We start from the raw sequence: 21,017 nt of genomic DNA on the forward strand, positions 1-21,017 counted from the left end.
CTCACACCGGTAACACCTGGTTTTGCTCAAGTCCCTCCTGGACTTAGACCGCCCTCGATGCGATCTCCTGTCGCTCCGTCTACCGCCTCCTGCTCCTCCAGAAGTCATCAAAGCTGAGCTATCGCCACCTGAGCTCGAAGCTGGGTTCTCCCTCCTGAGAACCTCGTTCTGGAGTATCGCCGCGGTGACCTTGTCCATCTTGATAGTGCTCTTCCCCACTAGAAGAGCAGTCACCAAGGACTCGTACGAAGGGGGAAGCGACGCCAGCAAAACCAGCGCCCTGGTCTTCTCCTCAACATTCTCACCAACGCTGAGAAGGTCGGTGAGGATCTTCTGGAAGTGGCTCAGATGCTCCTGCACGCTCTGTCCCTCAGTCATCCGCAGTTGGTAAAACTGCCTCCAGAGGAAAAGAGTGTTGGTGAGAGACTTCGCCATGTACAACTCCTCGAGCTTCGACCACAGCACCGTCGGGGAAGTCTCGCTCAGCACATGGATCACCACCTCATCCGCCAGGTACATACGGATGGTACTCACCGCCTGCATCTGTAGCCGTTTCCAATCCCGCACCTCCATGGTGGTCGGTTTCTCATCGCACAAGAGAGCTTCGATCAACCCCTGTTGGATGAGCACGTCCTTCACCCTTGCCTGCCACAAGGAGAAATTGCTCTTACCATCAAACTTGTTGATCTCCATCCTGATTGTTCCTGTTTTCTCCATCTTCAGTCTTGCTCACCACCACTGCAATCTGCGTCCTTGTACCGCCTTGCTCTGATACCACTTGTTGGGTGGATGTCTGGCCAGGACACCACCTCCCAAGATCCTTTCAGTACCACGCGATGCAGCAGGAAGAAAGAAGAAATAAAACAAAAGGAAAAACAATCAAAATACGTGGATCAGCCACAAAAGGGCTCGCCTCCACGGGGCATGCAAACTTCACTATGAAAAGAAAATTTTACAAGAGGAGACCTCACCCTCAACCCTTGTACACCCAATTCTCTCTCACATGAAGTTCCCCTCACAAAAGCTCTCTCTCTCTTGGAGACCCCCTGAACCCCTGAAGAGCCTGGCGACCGCTGTCCAGGAGCCTCCTGCTCCTTCTCTCACAGCGCCTCACGCCTCTCTCTCTCTCTCCTCGGTTCGTACGGCGGCGAGAAACCAAACCATACTTCTCTGTTCGTCTCAGGGGCTTAAATCTGGTTTAAATTTGATTAGAGAAGGATTAGGAATCCTTAATCAAGCCAAATCACGTCCCAAGCCGTCCGATCAACACCGGGAGCTCTCTGGACCCTTAGATCGCGCTCCGGTCCACGGAATAGGGCCGTGGACCGCGAGAATCGAGTGGGAAACGTCCACGCGGTCCACAGGCCGCGCCGTGGACCACCCGGTCCACGGTGGACCGGGGATGGGCCAGCAGGCTGCTGGGTCGCGCGTCCCGCACGGGCCTGGGCCTGGGTCGCGCGTCCCGCGCGGGCCTGGGCCTGGGACGCGCGTCCCGCGCGGGCCTGGGTCCCGCGTCCCGCCCGGGCCTGGGTCCCGCGTCCCACGCGGGCCAGCGGGCCTGGGACGCGCGTCCCGCGCGCCGCCGCCTGCGGCCGCGCCGCTGCCGCCCGCCGCCGGTCGCCGGCGGTACTCCGCCGCCTCGGTTTTCGTGCTATCTTCGAAAGCTCGTATCTTCTCCATCCGAGCTCCGATTCAGGTGATCTTGGTCTCGTTGGACTCCGTTTTTCGCCGCGAACCTCACTGTGGGCTCAATGTGGGCTGAATCTCGAGGCGTCAAATCCTAACAACATCTGACTGATGGCAATGCATGGTTTCCACACAGGTATCAAGTTGATAATTAATGAATCAATTAACCCTGCTATGAACTTTACATCCTTCTGTGTCAGTTCAAGTTGCTCAACCATTTCACCAGCAAGTGAAAGAGAAGTATCACCATCCAGGTAAAACAGGAAGTCAACTTTCTTAGCACTACCTGCTTTCAGAAAAAAGGAATGCATTGATGAAATAGCATTGACATGTTTAAAAACTATTTATGATGAGACACGCTGCAGTAGTAATTACCTTCCCAATTAGCAATCCACAAATTCAATGATACAGAACCTGTCTCCTTCCTCTCCCCTTTCAATCTTAAGTCGCCATCTTATCTTTTCTTTTCTTTCGGACCTCCAAAGTTAGCAAGTGTGAACCTTTACCATCGGAAGTTTCAATTACGGTGACAAGTGCAGGCTCATTGTCATCATCAACACCATCCATATCAAACTGCATTTGCTGTATGCTACTCTTTGACTCTTTTGATTGAACACAATGGTCTTCAGAGGCAACTAACCTAGTTTTGATTTTGCCACTATCAAGCAAATGCAAAGAATGGTTCCCTTGATTTCCATTTGACACATCCAAGAAGAGAAAAGGGTCCTTTAAAGGGTCCCGTGCTGGTAATTGCTGAGAAGCTGGAACAAGGTACTTCTCTATAAAAGCTTTCACTTCTGTATCTTTTACCTTTGAAAGAGCAGCAGGCTTTATTCCCTATAGCAATCATTCAGAAAAAAAACAAATGTCAAGTTCATTGCAGACAAACAAGCAAAATCTGATTATGCAGATGAAAACAATCATCATTTATGAAACAAGAAATCATATTTTAATTTTTTTTCTTGAATAACAATCAGCTAAAGCTAACTAAAGTTTAAGTCTTGCAGATGACACCTACAGAAGAAACTTTTTTTGTATTTTTGAGCAGAATTTGAACATTCACTATATGGGTACTCAAAGGTAACCATTTCCAGCATGCACATCCCAAAAGAGTATTTATCTACCAACTCATTATAATCCTCCTCATAGAGTTCTGGTGCCATAAACTCAGGAGTCCCTGCATTTAAAAACAAAATATCATTAAAACCAAATTTAAAACCAAACTTGACTACCATCCTTCAAGTAAGTATTAACAACACCATCCATCCTCAGATATAGTAAAACGAGAAATAACTGCTCATCGTAACACCCATATCCCAATTGCATCAAGTAATAGGCAAAGAAATAATCAGGTAAATCAGCAATCCCATTTTATTAAAAAAAAAAAACAAAAAATGATGCAGAACTTTTCTATTCTCCTCTCTCGATTAACTTATACAGCCCATAAAGGAGTGATAGGGAAGTGCAATGTCATTTGAATGGATTTTTTTAACTATCATATCTTGGTTTCCTTTATTTAAATTAAACATGCATGCCTGATTGAAGAGCATGACTATGACCAGCCAAAAACAATGGTGGGTCAGTGCACGAGGCTCCCACCATTGCAGGATTTGGAGAAGGTCCGATGTATGGAGTCTTACCTCTCGAATGTGAAGAGGTTATTTTCATATTTCTTACCCATGACCCCCAAATCACAAACATAGAAACCTTAGCATTGCACCAAGGCTCACCCCCTAACATGACTATTGCAATAAAGCAAAAATTGGTACCAATTACACTTCGTGCATTGGATCGCTGCATGACAGTTGCCAACCCAAGATCCACAATCTTCACCTCTCCATGGTTTCCATTAATGAAAATGTTATCACACTTCAAATCCCTGTGTGTATGATGGGGCGGTTCTGATTATGGAGATAGTTCAACCCCATCAGAATCTGCCTCGCCCATCCCTTCACTGCTTTCACATCCGCCTTCCTGTGTTTTTGGCGGTACCTATTTTACAGAAACCATGTCATTACCCCTAATAAATGATAAATGAAACCAATTATCCAAAAGGCCAAAGCAACAAGATTGGAGAATTCGACCGTACTGTCTCAAGTTGCCAGAGGTGAACAATTCTGTGATGATATTATTAGTCTTCTTTTTATCATCAACCCATAAAGTATAGAATTTCATAATGTTCTCATGTTTTAGAGATTTCAAAATATTGACTTTTGAGTACAATCTCTCTAAGCTTTCCAGAGAGTGCGGGAAGTCATCAATCCTAACCTAGCTCCAAGCTACCTCAATCCCATTGATTTCATCAAATCCCTTGTAGCTGTTATTACATTACCATTTGTTGCGGATGAAATCTATCTTGGGCCAGAGGTGCTAGAGTATGATGAAGCCCAATGAGTCGACGGCGGCCGGACCTGTAAGAAAAGCTTCCACCAGAGATGGCTTCGGCAGGAACCCTCCGATGCTCAAGTCAATTTTCTCACAATAGAATATTTTTTTTTGGAAGGAGAGGAGACATACCTTTGGATCCCGACTTTATCTTTATTTATATACGGAGGCTGGAGCCGTAGAAAAACATGGGTAGTCTAAGACATTTTATTTTCTATTAAATATTCTTCGAAAGTAGAGCCTGGCTATGCTGCCTCACGGCACGTGAAGAGCTTGAAAGAGAGGGAGAGAAAGTCATAGAGTTTTCTTTTTTTTATCCCTCATGATGTCCTCGGGAATTGTGCTTGGCCCTTTGATTTTCTATGGGTTGGAAGATGGCGTCACTGTATAGCAAATGAGAGCCATCCTCATTAATGATTTATCCACGACTATTGTCCTTTTTTAAATAGGATGACATGATAGAACTATCATAAAGCCTTTTAGGGGCCAATAACCAAAGCCAGAGGCTAGAGGCTGATGTCAGGATCGATAGCCGATGTAGGGGCCATTACTGCCATGAGTTCGTCGGCCGAGATGGGATTCGGACATGTGCAAAGGGTGTGGGCACCGGTGGGCCGAAGCTGGATTTGCGGATGCATCTCTCCTCTTCTTCCTTCCCCACCATCTTTTCTCTCTCCAATCTCATCTTCTTTTTCCTTTGTCTTTGCTCATGATGGGACGTGAAAGAAGGAGGTAATTAATGCCTCCATTGGGTCTAGTTGACTCAAGAGCAGTCATATAGTGGTTGGGGTGGTTCAAAGATTCTCCACCCCACGTCTTCGGCTAATACACGTCTTCGGCCAATGCATGAATACCCCCAACACTAGCCTCCCTACTTTCGAGTCTGAGCCTTGGCTCGGGCGAAGGGAGTACAGTAAACAAGATAGGCTGAAAATGTGCCGAGATTCTTTTTCCTCATATGCTTGAAGTAATCGCAGGTAGAAACCTGTAGATCTGGCGAGGACCGGCATCGGTGAACGCGCTTTGTGCGCGCGCATAGAGAGTTTTGGCACTGTCCGATGAAAGTGGGCCTCAGTCGGGCATCCTTTGATACCGCCCGTAGGCATAAGGAAAGCGTGGCTGCTTGTGGGGGCTGCGCGTGAAGAGTTTCAGCAATTGTTGATGGAGACACGTGAAGAGGGAATGATGCCACTCACTAGTAGCTTTAGCGTAGGCAGTGGCAAATGATAGAAGAAGGGTTTGACATCCTGGGAGCTGTCAACTGGTCCGACCATCTCCCCTGGCTCGTCCACCTCCATGACCTTTCTGGTGTCAAGCAGAGATACGCCACCTTCACGCCATGTGTCTAGGAGCTGGTAAGTGATATCATAGAGGATCACAAGAAGGCCAGAGTGAACTAGCTATATTATTGGTGGATGGCATAGCACCCAAAGTTCCATTATCTTCACAATCAGAAGTATCCCTCGTTGTCTTGGCATTTTGTCGATTTCTAAAGATAATTTGAAAGATATTTTTTTCTCTTTCAAGCTAACTAGATCTTTTACAAATATCCCACCATTGAACTGATTCAATATTTACATGCAACTCGTCATTCTGAAGTTGTAGAAGATGAGCAAATCCTATTCTTGAGCCGCCATTAGATGGCTCTGTATTTGACCGTACCGTTACCTTCCCAACTGCAGGGGCTCACGGTAAAACAATAGCCATCCATTAACTATAATGACCAAAACAGATGTCCTGTATCACAACAGTTATTAGTGATGGTGCGATGCTGCGCCCTTTCTTTCTTTCGTCATTCACGAATCCCGGCACGAGATTGCATCCCCCACAAACCAGAAGCCCATTATAATTTTTAATTGTGGTTGGCTTCAGTACCATCAGAGGTACATGCGAGCGCATGAGGAACCTTCAAACCTAATGGGGTTCGGTGCTGGCAGAGGCACGTAGGGAGAACTTTGAGTTTCGATGCTTAGGAAAGGATTGGCTATGGGCCTTCGGTGCCGGGATGGAGGGGCTCGACGTCGCTCAGGAGGAGATCGGCTCCACTCAAGAGCCTGTTCGTGGGTAGCCGATCCTGATATCACCTAGGATCGGATCTGTTGCAAGTTGGCATGGCCGGAGGGGATCGGCTGCCTGGGAGGTGTGGAAAGGGATCGGTCGTGCAGGGTTCGTTCGGAAGCATGTTGGAGAGGATCGGCCGTGCACAAAGAGGTGCTGGATGCACTAAGGGGTTCGGCGATGATCGAGGCGAGGCATCGTCAAAGCGAGTGTGGGGGTGCACGATGACAGTGCGGGCCGTCAGGGATGCACAGGAATCAGCACGGCAGTTTCGGCTGCATGTGAGTGCACGGAGGGAGCACATGTGGAGGCCCATGGCCTCTTTCCCCTCTCCTTCCTCTTCATCGTTGGTGGCCGGCCTCGACGCCGACTGGGCGTGTAGAGGCTGACGAAAGCTCAATCAGCGGGGGGACGCAGAGGGTCCCAGTGCCACCAAGAACAGGATCAGCCAGTGGGCTCTCTGAGTTTCGGCTCTCAGGTGGGGATTGGCGCCGGAGGGGTTCCGCCTTGCTCAAGGGGGAATCGGCCAGAGGGGTTCGGCGAGACTTGAGCTTGACTAGCTGGAGGGGATCGGTACCACCCAAGATCGAATCGGCCACAGACTCGGTGTAGGGCAGACTGCACAAGAGAAGGCGAAGCACACAGATAGGGACTTAAGTGATGATAGGGGTTCCATGCAAGGGCGGCGCGGCCGATCGTGGAAGATCCATTCCGATTGGTTTAGCCAGGGAATCATCCTGGGGCCACCTAGGATCGGACCCGTCGGTGGCCAAGGAGGGTTCGACGGCACTGGGGGCGGGCGCATGCCCGTGGGTGCACAGGATTTCAAGGCTGGATCGGCCGACAAGCATGGTTGCCCAGAGGGAGTCACTCGCGGGCAGTGCACGGGAGGAGTGGACGCATGAGAGAGAGAAGGTTTGGTCCCCCCACCTTATTTTTTGTCATTATTATTATTATTATTATTATTATTATTATTATATATATATAATTTTTTTCCCTTTTTGATGCCTTTCTTGCTCCTTCCCATAGCCTTTTATTTTTTTAATCTTATCGTACCACCCAAGGCAGTGTTGCGGATTCAATTATATGGGCTCCGAAGCACTTGTTGCTAGCTTTGGCCACACACTAGGCCGCAAGAGGAAACTTCGATTGTATATGGAAGCGTGCGGGAAAACTAGGGAGTCTTCGATCCTAGCTCAGAAGAGCACATGCAGATGAAGATGCGCACAGGACTGCTTCGATAGCGTCATAGGTTTCCGTATGCATGAGAGCCCTAGGGAGGTTTTGGACTCACCGGCGCTGAACTCAGCATCGACGGTGTGTGTGAGAGCGTGCACGTGTGAAAAATCTATGGCAAATGGTCAAAGGAAGCCGGCTGGAGCCATTTCCTCCCTTCTCCCCCACTTATTCTCTCTCCCCTTTTCTTCTTTTATCTGTGTCTAATTGTACCACTCGTGGGGTAATGGGATAACGAGAAGGGGAGAAATTATTGCACCCACCAGGTATGATGGGGGGAAGAGTTATTGCGTGTGCTGGGTTCAAGTAATCCAAGGCAAATCCTAGAGCATGTGTACTATTGATAATGCACAATTGGCAGTTGGCGGAATACAAGGATATTATGGCACTTCGGGCATTGGTGACCTCTTGGTGCCAAGGATCTTGTTTTCCATTATCTTTCTTTGATGCGACTTCACATCTTTAACATTTAAAATTTCTTACTCAATGCATGTCGCTTTCTGCTTTCCACATGTCCTTGTAATCCAAACCTAGCCCTAGGTTCTGAATTTGGGAGATTTGCAAAGATTTGTGGACAACCTTCAGATTTTATCGAAGTTAGATCTTCTTCACCTTAGATTTGATCAAGATGATCTCGAGTCTGATCAAGAATTTTTGTTGCCACACTAGGATTTTGAGGTCGGCGCCAAACTTTCTGAAGAATGAGATCTTCAACTCACGAAAAAGTGAGGTCTTTGATCAGTGAGTTTTGGTTTCTGCTTCTAAGAGCGTACTTCAGCCTATTCCAACCCGATTGGCAGTCTTCGACCTCTTACTGAAGAGTGAGGTCTTCTGTTCTCCCACCATCATGGTGTGAAAAAATTCAGTGCAGGGGTAAAATGGTAATTTTAAAATTTTTTCAAAATTACTATTTTACAGTAAAAATTATTAATTAATCTAATTAATTAACATGAATTTATCCTACACTAGGATCTAAACATGATATATATAGAATGCATTCATTTAAATTTAAAATTCAAATTCGAATAGTAAACACTTTACTGTAATGTGTTCAGAACACAATACCTTTGTGCGGGTAGTAGATCGTCGCAATCTGATCACCGTCGGGAGAATCTGATCATCGCGACGCAGCCACACAGCGTATCTGGTCTCTGTGGATCGTCCACACGAAGCTCGGTCTGATCGACTCCTCACGAGTGCTAGCTCGTTGTAGAGCCCTTTTGACGGTCGATGCTGATCGAACTCTTTCGATCGATGTCTGTCGATTCTTCGGACGCTCCAGATCGTCAACAGATGTGCTTGAGAGGATGTTGAAGATCTTTCTGAGATTTTGTAGGCTCACGACACTCGTAGCTCACTTTCTCACTTTCCGAACCCCAGGCTAAAACTCTAGGAAACTCACCGAAAACTTTGCACCCACTTTTCTTTCTTTTCTTTCTTTTTCTCTTGGAAGGATATAGACTTTCTTCTCACACACAAGATTTCTCATGCCCCAAAATTTTTCTTCAAAAATCTTCTTCTTGCATGCCCCACTCTTCTCCTCCTTTTATAACAACGTCAAACGTCTTATCCAAAAGAAAGGATAAAGATGAGTAATTGCACATTTGAATTCAAATCAAATTTTGAATTCAAATGGACACCAACTCATCCCTTATCCACTAAAGGCGTGAGGCGTGGCTTAAATTGTGCATGGAGTGATTTCATGAGAAATCTTTTCTCATGTAATAAATGGGGCATAAAAAAAGGGATAAGGTGCAAAGATTGATTGCCCATTCAAATTCAAACTTTATTTTGAATTTGAATGGTCAACCAATCATCCTTATCCATTCATTTGGCATATTAAAGTGGGACGTGGAGAGGGCTTGGCATGAGAAAAAAATTCATGAGAAGTTCCTTCTCATGAATTCAAATGGGTGCAATGGAAGTGAGGTGGCGCATGGAGATTGGGTCAAGGTGGTTTAATTATTTAAACCAACCTAATTGAACCAAATAAGTTAGGTCCAATTAGACTAATTTAAATCCAACTAAATTAAGCTTAATTAGGCTCAATAAAATCTTAATCAAATCAGAAATTGATTAAGCCCAACCCCTGATCAAATCAGGGACCAAACCATCTCGACAATTAGGTCAACTCTTAACCTAATCGGGTCAAATCCAACTGAATCCAATTCAATTGGACTTGATCCAAAAATAATTACTCAATCAAATTGAGTTAATTAGCGATCAAATCACTAATTAAACCTCTCATAAATACTGAGTCCAAATCCAATGGACAATCGGGCATCAGAATTCATCAATATGTAACCCTGATCGAAAAGTCCCAACTAGTGGGACTCTTGACCCCGGTATCCATAATGTGTGAAACTCGTGATCAGAGAATTCTGATTCTCGATCATTGAGTCCCAAATATGTAGAATTCTACACCAGCTATCAGATCAGATAGGAACCTCTATGTGTGTGACCCCGCAGGTTCGAACCTAAGCCGATAGCATAGGAACCAATTCCTGTACTAATCGAAGTGACCATCTAGCAATGGTACCCGATGTCCGGATAGGTCGAAGAGTCGCAATCGCAACACTCAGAACCTACATGAATATGGTTATTGTATAATTCATCCTTTTGACTCCTGTGTTTAGGATGACTCAGGGTTAAAGTGTCAACCCTGATCAAATCATCCGAATCATGCTCAACTCAAACAGTCCTGTGACTCCTCACAAGGACTACCCTGACCAAGGTTTTGCTAAATTGAAACACGACTGTACATAGCTCCTAAACTGGAGTGGTCAATCCCATCTTGACACACGCACTGACAAGTCAAATACTTGACTATACCCAGCAGCCTTCCGTCACTGAATTAAAAATTCAGGTAGTCCAGTGCCTAAGTGCAGTGAGTTGCTTGCAAGTCACTGTGGTGGTCTCAGGTCGGAGGGATATTTATACCCATATTTCATTGGAGCAAATCTTGACAGCAGAAATAGCTCTGGAGTCGGTCACGTTCAGTGCAGATGTACCCTTACATCTCACTTGTATGCCATACCAGTGTCTCCACACTCATTGGTTAAGAGGATAACCAACTTATATGGCACACAACGACCTATGCTTGATAAATGTTGTCATCTTTGGTAACAACGTATCATTTGATCGCGAACAGATTTAAGGACTAAATGACAAATCTTCTTTTATCGAGTCTAAATAGTCCTAAGGACTTCACCACAACATAGGAGTTCATTAGAAGATGAAACATTTTATGATGAAAAATATCAAAATAATTTTTATTAATTCATAATTCATGTACAAATATAAAAATGAGCACAACCGTCAACAGACTGACGATTGGCTTTGGGACACTATTCCCAACAATCTCTCATTTGGCCTAAAGCCAATCGGTGCAGTATCTAATATCCATCTTCGACTTGTAGTCGTCGAACTCCTTCAGCACAATGGCTTTAGTGAATGGGTCAGCCAGGTTCTCCTTCCCATTGATCTTCTGAAGATCGACGTCACCTCGATCCACAATTTCTCGGATGAGATAGTAGCGACGCAGAATATGCTTCGTCCGCTGGTGTGCCTTTGGTTCCTTCGCCTGAGCAATGGCTCCAGAGCTGTCACAGTAGAGCAGAACTGGACCAACAAGGGAGGGTGCTATTCCGAGCTCGATGATAAATTTTCTCAGCCACACCGCTTCTTTGGCAGCATCTGATGCAGCGACATACTCCGCCTCGCAAACTGAATCAGCCACTGTGTGCTGCTTGAAACTTTTCCAGCAGATAGCCCCACTATTAAGGGTAAAAATAAATTCCGACACACTTTTGCTGTCATTGTGATCAGACTGAAAACTAGAGTCTGTAAACCCTATAAGTCTCAAATCCGATTCACCATAAATAAGCCACTGGTCCTTAGTATTTCTTAAATACTTCAAGATAGTTTTAACAACCTTCCAGTGATTCTCCCCTGGATCAGATTGGTATCTACTCACTACCCCTAGTGAGTATGCCACATCTGGTCGTGTACATGTCATGACGTACATGATAGATCCCACTGCCGAAGCATATGGAATCCTACCCATACGCTCTCTCTCTTGAGATGTTGTCGGACAATCCCTCTTCGAGAGAGAAATTCTATGGCCTATCGGAAGATAGCCTTTCTTGGAATTCTCCATGCTGAACCTCTTCAGCATAGTATCAATGTACGTTGACTGAGATAAACCAAGCAATGTTTTAAATCTATCCCTATAGATCCTCATCCCTAGGATGTAGGAAGCTTCTCCCAGATCCTTCATGGAGAACTGTGACGACAGTCAAATCTTTATTCCCTATAATGCAGGGACATCATTTCCGATTAAGAAAATATCATCCACATACAATACAAAAAAATACTACTACTGGACCATTAGCCCACTTATAAATGCAGGGCTCTTCTCCATTCTTAACGAAGCCATACGTCTTGATCGTCCTATCAAAACGTATGTTCCAACTCCGGGATGCCTGCTTAAGTCCATAAATGGACCTCTGTAGCCTGCACACCTTAGACTCATCTGTGAATATGAATCCTTCAGGTTGTATCATATACACCTCTTCATCTAGCTCTCCATTTAGGAAAGCTATCTTCACATCCATTTGCCAGATTTCATAGTCCAGATGGATAGCTATCGTAAGCATAATCCGAATGGATTTGAGCATTGCCACAGGAAAAAATGTCTCATCATAGTCTATACCATAACGTTGACGATATCCCTTGTCAACCAGACAGGCTTTATAGATTTTCACCTTTCCATCTGCGCCTCTCTTCCTCTTGAAGACCCACTTACACCCTATGGGTTTTACTCCTTCGGATGGGTCAACCAATGTCCACACATCGTTGACCTTCATGGACTCCATTTCGGATTTCATAGCCTCCAGCCATTTCTCAGAGTCGGGTCTCTGCATTGCATCCATGTAGGTGATCGGATCCTCATCGTTTTCATCAAGTTCGATAGGATCGTCGTTTCGGACCAAGAAACCATAGTATCTGTCCGGTTGACGTGGTACTCTACCAGATCGCCTTAAGGGTGCTTGAACAATGGGCTCCAGATTTGATCTAACCAAATTCGATTCAGGTTCAGCAACTTGTGTCGATTTTTCCACCTACCGAATTTCGTCAAGTTCGACCTTAGAGGCAACAGTCCCTTCACCAAGGAACTCTTTTTCCAAAAAGATTGCCTTAAGGCTGACAAACACTTTTTGCTCATCAGCTAGGTAGAAGTAATACCCTTTGGTCTCTTTTGGGTACCCTATAAAATTACACTCGTCAGACCTAGGTCCAAGCTTGTCCATAATTAAACATTTAACATAAGCCGGACACTCCCAAACCCTAAGATGCGAGAGTACTGGCTTACGTCCTATCCATATCTCATATGGCATTTTGGTTATAGACTTACTCGAAACTCTATTTAGAAGGTAACAAGCCGATTCGAGCGCATATCCCCAGAGGAAGATCGGCAGACCAGCAAACCCCATCATAGATCGAACCATGTCCAACAAGGTCCGATTCCTCCTTTCAGATACACCATTATATTGTGGTGTTCCAGGAGGAGTCCACTGAGAGAGAATCCCATTCTCCCCAAGATATGTCAAAAAATCATTGAAAAGGTATTCACCTCCTCGATCAGATCGAAGAGTTTTAATACACTTTCCAGTTTATTTTTCTACCTCATTTCGGAATAGTTTGAACATTTCAAATGACTCCGATTTATGCTTCATTAAATAGACATACCCATACCTCGATAGGTCGTCTGTGAAGGTTATGAAGTAGAAATATCCACCTCTTGCACTTGAGCTCATGGGTCCACATACATCAGAATGTACCAAATCCAAGAGTTCACTGGCTCGCTCACCTTTTCCAGTAAGAGGTGATTTGGTTATTTTACCAAGAAGACAGGACTCACAGGTTGGAAGTGATTCACAATCACCTACTTCAAGAATTTCTTCTTGAGCCAACATGTTTATCCTGTTCTTATTGATATGACCTAGCCTACAGTGCCAAAGGTAGACTTCTGACACATTATCTATTCTAGGACATTTACCAGAGGTTTGAACCACATTAACAGGTTGTGATAGAAAGTAAATTTTATTATTAAGTTGTCCAACAAACATTATAACACCATTCAAAATGATATTGCAAACGTTTTCTTTTATTAAAAATTGATAACCGTTCATGGCCAAAAGGCCTACAGAAATAATATTTAATAAAAAGCTTGGACAATAGTGACATTCACTCAGAATTACGTTTCGAGAATTGATTACAAGGTTCATGAATCCTAATGCTAGAACTGGAACTTTGCTTCCATCTCCAACGTTCAGGAATCTCTCGCCTTCATCAAATCTCCTACTGACCTGCAGACCTTGCATCGAATTGCAAATATGATAAGGGCTATCGGTATCCAATACCCAGGCAGTAGTATCACAAATGAAAAAGTTGCAAGGTGTTATCATATAAGTACCTTGCTTCTTCTTCGGCTTGTTCGGATCCAGGGAAGCAATGTATAGAGGACAGTTCCTCTTCCAGTGCCCCTGCTTTTTGCAAAAGAAGCACTCCGTCTGGCTCTGGTCGGGCTTGCGCTTCTTGGTCTGACCCTGTGCAGACGTTCCAGCATGCAGCTGCACCTTTTTATTCTTCTTCTTCTTGTTCTTCTTCTTCCCTTTCTTAAAGGATCGACGACCCGAAGAAGACCCTCCCACAACATTCACCGACTCCTTATGGAGCTGGTGATCCTTCTCAAAGTTCTGCAGCAACCCCAACAAACCGTGATAGTTCACTGCAGGCTTTGTCATCCGAAAATGAGTAAGAAAAGGGAGGAAGGACTTGGGCAATGAATTAAGGATCGCATCCTTACCGAGCTGCTCGTGCAGGGGAAAGCCCAGTTTAGTTAGGTGCTCAATCATTTCGATCATGTACAGTACATGATCAGTGACTGAGGCTCCATCCCTCATCCGAGCATTGAAAATGGCACAACTAGTTTTGTGCCTTTCAACGTCGTCAGGCGTACCAAAGGAGGCGTTCAACATTTGAAGCATCTCCTGTAGCTGGGCATTCTCGAACCTATGGCTGAACTCATCATTCATTGCCGCCAGCATAATGCACCGAATGGTGGTACGATCGTTGAGCTACTTCTGATAAGTGTCTCGGACCGTCCCTCTAACGTTTGGGGCTGGCTCCTCAGATGTCGGATCCATTACTACATAAAGGATCCGCTCATGCTCAAGGATGATTTTTAATTTTTGATACCAGCTATCGAAATTAGGTCCTATGAGCTTGTCATTATCTAATAATGACCGGAGGGATAGGGTAGTGGCCATAGCTGCATAAAGAAAAACCAGACCTCTATTAGTACATAAATTATAAATACTAAAGACTTGAACTTTAGTCTAAAGTTTCTCCCAGTATTTTTACGAACTGGTAGCCTCAACCTCCAATTCAAAGAATTACTTTAATTCCTTAGTGGGTACTAGAATCCACACAGACTACACATGAGCCCAACTTTGGTTGGTCAACCCATGTGCATCCATGGGTAGGTTCATAACCAGTTGTTTCTCTAAACAACTTCTAGTAATTGATTTTGCCCCAGAACCTAATCAGTAGGCTTTGGCCTCCACTGAAAAGATCTGGTTAGATCCAACCATTAACATGATTTGATTTGATAAATCGGACCAATAAATGATCAGGCCCGACTTTGACCGGCCAACCTGACCACCATCAGAAAGACTCTAACCAAATTATCATATTATGAATAATAATTTTATTAGTCAATAAGCACCAGGCCTTTGGGCCTCCAATGATTATTAAACTAATAGACTCATTATCACTCACTTAATGGGAGGCTATGACTTAGTTACCAATATAATTTAATCATTTTTAGGGACCTAATAATTTTTGAGAATTTTATTAAAGGATAGATGAGAAGAAAATATCCAGCCAATTTCAATCCTCTCACTGACTTCACCAAGTCAGATTAAAAAAGAATTTAATTAAAGCTGGCATTAGGAGCACCTAAATAAGTCAAACTGATTTACCTAATGACATGGGTGAGCCCTAATCACCAAGTGATCTAATCAAAATCTAATTCACCAGATTGGCCAGGTAAGTGAGATCAGTGGTGGAGATAAGCCATTAACTCGTCAGAGATTGAATCACTGCGAGTAGCTCCCGCTTAAAAATCACTGGTCAAAATGCCAAACTTACCTGAGACACCTACCGGTTCATTAGTTTTAATTTGATCAACTTATTAAATAGGGTTCCACCGCGTAGCCATGAATTAAGTCCATCTTGGTCTAGTTAAAGACATGGACCCATTCAACTACAACTATTGAAGTTGAGTCTAGAGTATCCTTGACCTAATCTAATTCAACTTTTGATTAGATTTGATCAATTACTCTAATTTAGTCCATTTCTTTAAGCTAACCTTAGGTCTAACCCAATTATGGACCTAATCCATCTAACCCATTGACCCACAAGTTTATGCAATTATCTTAGGTCTTAATTCACAATTCTAGACCTACTAGACAACACTTAATTCTTTTAATTAAGTATTTGGGCTGATGGATTAGGATTTGGTATTTCAAAAATAATTTTCAAATTTGAAAGGTTTTATTTTCTGTTCACCAAATATGTTGACTCATTTCATAAATAGATCAGCACATTTCATAAATAGCAATCCTATTGCTAATTACATAACAGAAAATAACTCAATCAAAATAAATCATGAATATTCCTTTAGATCTAATCTAACACATTCATGATAAATTTCATAATTAAATCTTTACAATTAATTCCTTTCGCTGCTTCATCTGCATGGGATATAATTGCAGCGGCACCCCTACCGCCATAGGAGACCCCATCGAATGGGAGGAGAGGGCCTTTAAACCCTGCTTTTCTCCTATGACCAGACGACCATGGCAACCAACCCAATTCGATTACTTGCTACTTGGATCAAGTATATCTAAATATATCAATTTTAAAATTTAAATTTCAAATTTTAAATTTTAAATTTTGAATTTCAAATTTTAAATAAATTTTAAATTTTAAATTTTAAATTTTTAAATTTTAAATTTTGAATTTTAAATTTTAAATTTGAAATTTCAATCAAATTTCAAATTTCAAATTTTGAATTTCAAATTTTTGAATTTTTGAATTTCGAATTTCAAATTTCAAAATTCAAATTTTAAATTTTGAATTTCAAATTTTTGAATTTCGAACAACTTTCAAAATTCAAATTTTAAATTTTGAATTTTAAATTTTAAATTTAAACTTTTAGATTACAACTTAATCTACGCATGCAAATATATATATATCATATCTAAGAATCCGCTCTGATACCATTTTATGGAGAAATTCAGTGCAGGGATAAAATGATAATTTTAAAATTTTTTCAAAATCATTATTTTACAACAAAAATTATTAATTAATCTAATTAATTAATATAAATTTATCCTATATTAGGATCTAAATATAATATATAGCATGTATTCATTTAAATTTGAAATTCAAATTCGAACAGTAAATACTTTACTGTAATGTGTTCAGAATACAGTACCTTTGTGCGGATAGTAGATCGCCGCAATCTGATCACCATCGGGAGAGTCTGATCATCACGATGCAGCCACAAAGTGTGTCTGGTCTCTGCGGATCATCCACACGAAGCTTCCGATCTGATAGATTCTTCACGAGTGCTAGCTCATTGTAGAGCCCTTTTGACGGCCAATGCTGATCGAACTCCTTCGATCGATATCTGTCGATTCTTCGGATGCTCTGTAATGTGTTCAGAATACAGTACCTTTATACGGATAGTAGATCGTCGCAATCTGATCACCATCGGGAGAGTCTGATCATCACGATGCAGCCACAAAGTGTGTCTGGTCTCTGTGGATCATCCACACGAAGCTTCCGATCTGATAGACTCTTCACGAGTGCTAGCTCATTGTAGAGCCCTTTTGACGGTCGATGCTGATCGAACTCCTTCGATCGATATCTGTCGATTCTTCGGATGCTCTGAGTGGTCAACAGACATGCTTGAGAGGATGTTGAAGATCTCCCTGAGATTTTATGGGCTCACGATACTCGTAGCTCACTTTCTCACTTCCCGAACCCCAGGCTAAAACTCTAGGGAACTCACCAGAAACCTTGCATCTACTTTTCTTTTTTTTCTTTCTTTTTCTCTTGGAAGGATATGGACTTCCTTCTCACGCACAAGACTTCTCACACCCTAGAATTATTCTCCAAAAATCTTCTTCTTGCACGCCCCACTCTTCTCCTCCTTTTATAACAACGTCAAACATTTTATCCAAAAGAAAGGATAAAGATGAGTAATTGCACATTTGAATTCAAATCAAATTTTGAATACAAATGGACACCAACTCATCCCTTATCCACTAAAGGCATGAGGTATGGCTTAAATTGTGCATGGAGTGATTTCATGAGAAACTTTTTCTCATGTAATAAATAGGGCGTAAAAAAAGGGATAAGGTGCAAAGATTGATTGTCCATTCAAATTCAAACTTTATTTTGAATTTGAATGGCCAACCAATCATCCTTATCCATTCATTTGGCACATTAAAGTGGGGCGTGGAGAGGGCTTGGCATGAGAAAAAAATTTATGAAAAGTTTCTTCTCATGAATTCAAATGAGTGCAATGGAAGTGAGGTGGGGCATGGAGATTGGGTCAAGGTGGTTTAATTATTTAAACCAACCCAATTGAACCAAATAAGTTAGGTCCAATTAGACTAATTTAAACCCAACTAAATTAGGCTTAATTATGCTCAATAAAATTTTAATCAAATCAGAAATTGATTAAGTCCAACCCCTGATCAAATCAGGGACCAAACCATCTCGATGATTAGGTCAACTTTTAACCTAATCGGGTCAAACCCAACTGAATCCAATTCAATTGGACTTGATTCAAAAATAATTACTCAATTAAATTGAGTTAATTAGCGATTAAATCATTAATTAAATCTCTCATAAATACTGAGTCCAAATCCAATGGGCAATCGGGCATCAGAATTCATCGATATGTAACCCTGATCGAAAAGTCCCAACTAGTGGGACTCTTGACCCCGGTACCCATAATGTGTGGAACTCATGATCAGAGAATCCTGATTCTCGATCACTAAGTCCCAAATATGTAGGATTCTACACCAGCCATCAGATCATATAGGAACCTCTAATGTGTGTGACCCCGCAGGTTCGAACCTAAGCCGGTAGCACAGGAATCAATTCTTGTACTAATCGAAGTGACCATCTAGCAATGATACCCGATATCCGGATAGGTCGAAGAGTCGCAATCGCAACACTCAGAACCTACATGAATATGGTTACTGTATAATTCATCCTTTTGATCCCTGTGTTTAGGACGACTCAGGGTTAAACTGTCAACCCTGATCAGATCATCTGAATCGTGCTCAACTCAAACAGTCCTGTGACTCCGCACAAGGACTACCCTGGCCAAGGTTTTGCTAAATTGAAACATGACTGTACACAGCTCCTAAACTGAAGTGGTCAATCCCATCTTGACACACGCACCGACAAGTCAACTACTTGACTACACCCAGCAGCCTTCCGTCACTAAATTAAAAATTCAGGTAGTCCAGTACCTAAGTGTAGTGAGTTGCTTGTAAGTCACCGTGGCGGTCTCAGGTCGAAGGAATATTTATACCCATATTTCATCGGAGCAAATCTTGACAGCAGAAATAGCTCCGGAGTCGGTCACGTTCAGTGTAGATGTACCCTTACATCTCACCTGTATGCCATACTAGTGTCTCCACACTCATTGGTTAAGAGGACAACTAACCTATATGGCACACAACGACCTATGCTTGATAAACGTTGTCGTCCTTGGTAACAACGTATCATTTGGTCGCGAACAGATTTAAAGACTAAACGATAAATCCTCCTTTGTCGAGTCTAAATAGTCCTAAGGACTTCACCACAACATAGGAGTTCATTAGAAGATGAAATATTTTGTGATGAAAAATATCAAAATAATTTTTATTAATTCATAATTCATGTACAAATATAAAAATGAGCACAACCGTCAACAGGCTGATGATTGACTTTGGGATACTATTCCCAACACATGGGGCTTCAGATGCACTTCCACCATCATAGGGGCTTCGGACGCACCCACACCATTATGGGGGCTTCGGACGTACTTCTACCGTCATGGGGGCTTCGATTGCAGTCCCACCGTTGTGGGGGCCTTAACTACACTCCCACCATCATGGAGACTTAATATGGACTCCCACCATCGTGGGGACTTCGGACGCACTCCCATTGTAGTGGGGGCTTCATCTACACTCCCACCATCGTGGGAGCTTTATTTGCACTTCCATCATGATGGGGGCTTCATCTGCACTCTCACCTTCATGAGGGCTTCATCTACACTTCCATCTTTATAGGGATTTCGAACATACATCCACCATCGCGGAAGCTTTGACTACGTTACCACTATCATGGGGGCTTAATCTGCACTCCTACCATCTTAGGAGCTTCGGATGCACTTCCACCGTCGTGGAAACTTCGAACGCACTTCCATTGTCACGGGGGCTTTGACTGCACTCCTACCATCGTGGAGGCCTCGACTGCACTCCCACTGTCGTGAGGGCTTCAGATGCACTCCCACTGTCATGGGAGCTTCAGATGCACTCCCATCATTGTGAAGGCTTCGGATGCACTCCCACCATCGTGAAGGCTTCGGATGCACTCCCACCATGGTAGGGGCTTCGACTGCACTCCCACCATGTTGGGGGCTTCATCTACATTCCCACCTTCCTGGGGGCTTAATCTGCATCAAGGATAATCTTGGTGGCGATGGAGATGCATATGCGAATATGTCAGACCGATCGGGAGTGACTTCAGATGTTAAAATTCATTCTCTGAATCCTTCAATAGAGAAGAGGAGACAGGGAGCACCGATTTTCAATGCCCCTCTCAGGAGGGGAACACGAATCATGAGTAGCGTGCACCTTGCCCTACCTCGATATTCATGATTTTTTTGTCCCATCTCACCCCCTTCTCTTCCTTCTAAAAGAGTATCTCTTCAATGTGTTTGTCAAAAGACCTGAGAGAAATACTTATAGGCACGAAAAACGTAATATGATAGTGGTTGTTGCCATATTTTATATATATATATATATATATATATATATTTTCCGAGAATAGCCTAGGTTTCTCCATTTGCATAAGCTCTAGCATATTAACTTTTTACTAACCATTCATCAGTCGATCACGTCTTATGTCTCGGTGTTCATGCATATGTAACAGTATGGGGTACTTCGCGCCTGCCATTCTGGTGACTATAGAGCCGCCGATTCGGTAGGTATGCATGTGGGAGAGATGCCAAGCTCCGTCGAAAAGGCTTTGGAGCCTCCTTTCCTCTCCCTTTTTCTGCTTCCTTTTCTCTTTCTTTCATTTTTTATTCTCTCCCCCTTCTCAAGGTGAGGAATTATTGCACGCGCTAAGCTTGGATGGCCCAAAGGCAAATCTCGAGGCGTGTTAATAGTGGATGACCCACTATTGAGGATTAACAAGATAAAAAGGAGGGAGTGCAATATTTAATGTATTGATGACCTTCTGACGCATATGATAGGGAGATAATAAAAATATGATGAGATACTCCATAC

General features: G+C 43.2%; 1 protein-coding gene across 1 annotated transcript in view; it reads right to left on the reverse strand.

The window, feature by feature from the left end:
• The window catches only part of LOC105038448 (probable serine/threonine-protein kinase WNK6), a 34,225-nt gene that overhangs the window by 5,867 nt on the left and 7,341 nt on the right, over positions 1 to 21,017 (reverse strand). Inside the window, 10 exon segments of the mRNA XM_073253787.1 lie at positions 129 to 133; positions 1,796 to 1,972; positions 2,062 to 2,140; positions 2,143 to 2,523; positions 2,705 to 2,719; positions 2,721 to 2,863; positions 3,456 to 3,570; positions 3,573 to 3,678; positions 3,776 to 4,003; positions 12,693 to 12,742. Of these exon segments, the coding sequence (XP_073109888.1) occupies positions 129 to 133; positions 1,796 to 1,972; positions 2,062 to 2,140; positions 2,143 to 2,523; positions 2,705 to 2,719; positions 2,721 to 2,863; positions 3,456 to 3,570; positions 3,573 to 3,678; positions 3,776 to 4,003; positions 12,693 to 12,742 (1,299 nt within the window).

This window comes from Elaeis guineensis, chromosome 1 (assembly GCF_000442705.2).
Source record: "Elaeis guineensis isolate ETL-2024a chromosome 1, EG11, whole genome shotgun sequence".
In the NCBI taxonomy this organism is placed as follows: domain Eukaryota; kingdom Viridiplantae; phylum Streptophyta; class Magnoliopsida; order Arecales; family Arecaceae; genus Elaeis; species Elaeis guineensis.